At 46.4% G+C, this 5,998-nt stretch overlaps 1 protein-coding gene across 1 annotated transcript in view; it reads left to right on the top strand.

Annotated features, from left to right (window-relative positions):
* The first annotated feature begins 1,850 nt into the window (after positions 1-1,850).
* Positions 1,851-5,998, top strand: part of LOC108229374 (interphotoreceptor matrix proteoglycan 1-like) — a 6,876-nt gene continuing 2,728 nt past the window's right edge. The window contains exons 1-2 of the mRNA XM_017405037.3: positions 1,851-2,244; positions 4,779-4,985. Of these exons, the coding sequence (XP_017260526.2) occupies positions 2,184-2,244; positions 4,779-4,985 (268 nt within the window). The 5' untranslated portion in view covers positions 1,851-2,183. The remainder of the gene's footprint in view (positions 2,245-4,778; positions 4,986-5,998) is intronic.

The following is a 5,998-nucleotide window of genomic DNA, read 5'->3' on the forward strand; positions in this document are numbered from 1 at the left end:
TCCATCCATCCATCCATCATCCATCCGTCCATCCATCCATCCGTCCATCCATCCATCCATCCATTCATCCATCCATCTATCCATTCATCCATCCATCCGTCCGTCCGTCCATCCATCGGTTTGACTCAGAAAGTGAAGCAGGCATATCCCAGAGGAGCTTCTTGCTCAATAATTTCTTTAATTGAACACATTATTGAAAATCTTCTGGAAATGTTTGTAAAAGAATCAAATTTCAGGTTAAAGCATCAATAACTGAAACAGCTGAGGGACAGCCAGCAGCCAGCAGGAGATAATCTTACAGAAAAGTTCTTTAACAAACGTCTAAATGTCGTCTGAACCATGAAGTGCAGCAGAAAGAAGGAAAGCAGGGGGATCCTGCTGCGTGCCTGCAGAAACGTCACAGGTCCACGTGTTGTTGGACTGCTGCAGGTAAAGCTACTACAGACGGAGCTGCTGGCTCTAATCTCAGAGCTAATCTCACTACTACGACCGGCAGCAGAGAAACAAACAGCACACGGTCCCACACTTCCATCACCAGAGGATTTAAACCTCTTTATAATCTTCTTTCACTCGGCTCTTTAGAAATGGTCAAACCTGCAGATGTCTGAGCTCTGAACTTTCCCCCACATTTAATAAAAGACACCCCTGAACACCCAAATCAGCAGGATCACAGGGAAACAACCAAAGCTGCAGTAAACCCCCAGGTTTGCTCCCCACGTGAGGCTGCAAACATCAGACGGTCTCAGGCCCACCGAGGAGTTCGACAAACACTTCTTGACTGTTAAAAACTGAGTTTTTTTTAACTACAACAAGAATGAATAGTTTCAGCAGCTGTTGGGTCCCTTCACACAGGATGAAGACCCATCACCCACAGGACCTGTTAGAACAAGGCTGAACTGCAGAAAATAGTTTGTTCCTGTTATTTTCTACATTAACAAGATGCTCTCCTGCACCCTCACCACACTGAACACATCAGCAGCTTGTTCCCATGAAAATACTACGACAGATATCCATGATTGCAGCCGGCCCCAGGCTCGACTCGCTCAGACTGCATCAGGATCAGCGCCAGCATCACATCTCCTGACTGTCACAGTACTTTCAGAACCAGCTGGTTCTGATGCAGCAGCAGGAGAAGCTCCTCCTGGAGCTCCTGCAGCTCCTGCAGCCTCACCTGCACATCTCTGAAGGTAGCGTGTCACCGAGCTCGGACTGTTGGAGACTCAAGAGAATTTTCCGTAGCAGAATAGAGAATTCTGCATGTTTGTGATTTGCTTGGCTGTTTTTTGAAAATCACAGCCAGTTTTCATGTGCACAGCAGGTGAAGCTGTATTCTTGGCCGTGCACATTATTTTGTTGCCCACCTTTTGATTTAATCTGCTGGAGTACACTGCAGACATGAAGACCTGCAGAGTCAGACTCCTTTTTAATGACTCTTATTTGTCAGCAGTGTTGGTGTTTTGGGCCTGAACATTCAGGGCTGCAGCCTCAGATGGTTTCTGTCAGAGCTCAGCTCCTGCAGGAGCTGCTCTGGAACTACAGATGGGTTTTATTCTGTCAGTACCATCAGTTCTTTAGTACCAAACATCATGTGTCTGAAGCTCTCGGAGACCGAACGCTGGGACAGGAAGGAGCTTCTGGACGGTTGGATTTGTTACAGAAACATGAAGTAGTAAGTTTTTATTTATTCCTGCAGGTTCACTGTTTGTCTTTAAACCCAAACAAGTCCTGAACTGAGAAGCTCCAACCAGCAGCCTGGTCTGATTCTGGATCAGCACCTGCAGGAGCAGGGGGAGGTGTTGTCTGTCCGTCTCTGGAGCAGAGGGTCGTGAGGGGTCAGGAGGGGGGTGTTCTGAACAAACGGGCCACCGTAGTTGACAGATGCCCCCAGAAAGCCACTAACAGGATGACGTCTGTGATGCAGGGCCAAGGGGTAAAGCAGGATTATGTCTGAGCAGTAGATAAACAGATTATTCCAGAAAGAGTGCCCAGTTTTTTTAACCTTGTCACTGCGTGCCACACTTCCAGCTCCGGCAGGTCCATCAGATCCGACCGGTGCATCTCAGAACCCCGACAGGTCTCCATGAGAGGTCCACCTGCACCCATGAAGTCCAGCTGAGTGAAGGACACCACCTGCTCCTCTTAGGTTTATTTGTTCTTCACATTCTGGGACCTTGTTTGGGACGATGCTCGGGTCTGTTGGACTCCTGCTGCTGCTCTTCGCTTCTCAGGCAGCTGGAATTAAAGGTAACTCTCATTTTACCTGCAGAACCACAAACATCTGATCCTCAGCAAGTCCTCAGAGTCAGAAAACTCGAAGAGAAAGAAGAATGTTTCTGTGTATACAAAGGTTTGGAGAATGACAGTGGTTTTCACAAAGTTAGCTGTTTTAGGGTTTTTAGGTCTTTTAGTCAGATGTTTCTATGACAAACAACTGTAACTAAAACTGTTTCACAAGTTTCAAAGTCTTTTTATAATCACATTTGGTTTATGAAAACAGTCAGTATTTGCAGTGTTGGACCTTAGTTTACCTCTGCCACTCGCCCCGACATGCTGTCAGTCATCTTCCAGACCAAATCCTGACTGATGGCTGACCACATAATCAGTTCCTTGAGGATCGACCACAAGTTCTCAATGGGATTAAGACCCGAGGACCTAAAGGTTTGAGGTTTTGTTCTTCGAGTCACATATTTATCAGGTGTTATTTGTAACCAAAGTGTTCTGGAGTGGTTGGGAGGAGTTGCTCCTGGAGGATGTTTAGGTACCGTTCTTTATTCATGGCTGTGTTTTTTTGACCACATCCCTCAGCTGAGAAGCTACCCCACATGACCTGATGGTACCTTTTCTTCTCGGGACAACCTCTGTTCTGAATGCCCCAAACAATCAGACTTCCCCTGCAGAGCAGCATTAATTGGAAACCAAAAAGCAAAAGTCTTATCTAGATGAGAAACTCCTGCTTTTGTAAAATCTGAGATTGTTTTCTGCTCGTTCCACTGATTTTGACCAAAGGTGAGCCCAGTGTTTGGGCTCCGAATCACATGTCCTGATACTGAGGTGGAGATCTTCTGTCTGGGCCGACCCGACCCAGGAGTTTGAGAACAACATGTCTCTAAGCCTAAGAGTTTTCTGCTGTGTGTATCAGTAACTTGTTCTATAAAAAATTTTCCAGGAGGCCAGAGAAATGTCAAAGGATGGTGTGAGAGCATTTGAACACAAAGTGAGGCGAAGACCTTCGGAGGCCTGGAGTCAAGAATGTCCCTCATGAATGCTGTTCATCAGACACCACCTGAAAGGATCCGATCTGCTCCTCTCACTCAGTCAGGATAACAGAGTGACCTCCAGCCCTGTCCTGGTCAACACTCTCACCTGTGTTAACAGCAGCTCATCTGATCACCCATCCTAAAAACTCTGTGACAATCCATATTTGTCTTGTTAAAGCTTCTGGCCACAGGTGCAAATGAAAGCAGTTAGATAAGGACAGAGTGTCAGTGGACTAAACTTGGTCCCAACGTGAAGCAAAGCCTGTTAGGATTGCATAAGAACCCGGCTCGACACGGTCACGGTTCCTCTCCGGGACTCAAAAAGAAAATCCTCTCTCTTCTTCTGCAGCGGCCGAAGTGAAATCAGTCCTAACAAGCAGAGATAATAATATGTGCAAACATGAACACGATGCAAATGAAGAAGCAAAGCGGCTGATTTATTGGCAGCTGGGTGACAGCTTGACAGTCTGAATTACAGCCGTCTCCGGTTCTATTGGTGGAAGGAATCCAAACAGGGACAAAGAGCAGCTGATTATCAGTTTCCATCATAAACAAATCGTTCACTTCTCTAACGCTTATCTGCATGTTTTACTCAGAAAGCATGCCCTTTGACCCCTGCTGGGTTGTGTAACACGTGTGTACGTTCTTGTCTAACAGATGCTTTTATTCCAAGCACTCTTGAAATACAACCAGTGCTTTTAGTTTGAGTTGGAGTGGTACCAAAGAGTCAGACGGGCGGTTCTGATGCTGAACATCACTTTACTCACAACTACAGATAAAAAACACTCTGAGGGACACAAACAGCTGCATGTAGGAGATTTATTACATTAGCTTTAATCCGCCGGCTGGTTTGAACTGTTCAGTCTGAAAACTGAGCAGATTTGGTTTTTGTTAGATTTCACCAATAAGCAGATGGATGGAATTAAATGTTTCTGCATCTGTCAACATGAAGAGCAGGCTGCTGGAACAACAATATATCAAACATTTGATTCAACTGAATTCAAACTAACTGCATGAAAACATGTAGATGCCCCCAGCTGGCACATTAAACACTGAACAACAGAACCTGAGGGTTTATGCACTAATATCACAGTCCTGAGTTGTTCTTCACCCTGCAGGGTTACTGAACCAAGTATCTGACTGGCTGAGACTGTTGCAGATGCTCCAGCAACTACCTGATAACTCTATGACATTTTCTACCCTCTAATGAAACCCTTTCCAGCTTTGCAGGTGGACCTTCTGGGTTCCATCAGAGAACAAATAAATGTTTCCACTTTCTTTACGCTGCCATCTGCTGCAAAACAACAATACCTTGGAGATTTCACTGAATGACTGATAATCAGAGGAGAGAGCAGAAAGATTGTGTAAAGTGGCTCTGAGGTGTTAAATGTGTCTGAAACTTGCAGAAAGTCTTGATGTTTTTGCAGGAGAAGCTACAGAAACCACACAGGTTTGTGTCTTCTGATGTTAAATGAGGGTATCTGGATGTGACTGAGCTCCGGCCGGCTGTTTTCTGCTCAGACGGCAGCTTCAGGCTCGACTCGGAGCAGAACTCACCTCGTCTGGCGGACCTCCTGAAGGTGTCCTTGACCAGCAGGACTTCAGGTCTGGAGCTCAGCAGGCGTCGATCCAGGAGGTCGGTGTTTTTACACTCCGGAGTGAGAATCTGCCCCCAGGAGAGCATCGAGGACGTGCTCCACTCCCACCAGGCCTACTACCAGCTGCGAGGTACGTGTCTGTGTGAGCTTCACGTGAATCACAGCGTTTCTGCTGCCTGGATCTCACCGGCTGCGACTGCTGCCGACACAAAACTGAGAGAAAATCAGAAAACTTTCACCTGGAATCTCACTGGATGGATTTTTATCTCTTTGTTTACGTACATAACTGAAACAGGAGATATTCATGCAACATTTCTGCAAGTGACACACACATTTATGTGTTGCAATTTAGCCACAGAGTTATGTCTCAAATTGATCCCAATTTATTCTCTTTTTTGTCTCCAATCAGTCTCAGTTTGGTTTCATGAGTCACCAAACCCTCCCAAAACGGTCTCACCCTTTTCTGGCTTTTTCAGACTCACAGAAATTAAACTGAGACGAGTTTGAGACGACTTTAGGATGTCCGCAACAACTTTGTGACTATTTTGAGGGAAAATTTGTTTTGCAAATTTTTCCAACATGTTGAAAATTCTTGCAGCTTGAGAGTGAAGCATCATCCTGCAACAAACGGAGAAGCTGCGTTCAGTTTTAATTTGATAAGTTCCAGCCCAACTGTCCGTGGTTTCACTCAGGCTTCTCTTCAGCATGTCTTTGGAGGCGCGTGTTCACAGTTTTGTTGGCGTGATGGTTTACGTGCTTCTAAAAGTCTCCCTCGGTGTCAGACGGGTCCAAAAGAAGACGCTCAGGCGGAGCCTGAAACTATAAAACTGGAGGAGAGATGAAGCGACTCGTAGGGTTCTGATCAGTCCGATCCGGACAGTGAGCCGAGCAGCAGATGGTTCTGACCTCCATCATGGAGTCAGACTGGATCAGGTCACAGTTTGAAGGACTCCTGGTCCAGGTCCTGGTCCTGGTCCTGGTTCTGGTCCTGGTCCAGGTTCTCAGGTAGTTTACTTCCTGTTTCACCTCTCCAGCATCAGCTGACTGAGATGATTTCCCTGCAGCCTTTGAGCCGCTTGTTTTAAAAACGTCCTCTGCTGCTGTCAGCTGCCTCTGCTCGCCCCCCACCCCCCTCCTCTCCTC

Source organism: Kryptolebias marmoratus, linkage group LG19 (assembly GCF_001649575.2).
Source record: "Kryptolebias marmoratus isolate JLee-2015 linkage group LG19, ASM164957v2, whole genome shotgun sequence".
In the NCBI taxonomy this organism is placed as follows: Eukaryota; Metazoa; Chordata; class Actinopteri; order Cyprinodontiformes; family Rivulidae; genus Kryptolebias; species Kryptolebias marmoratus.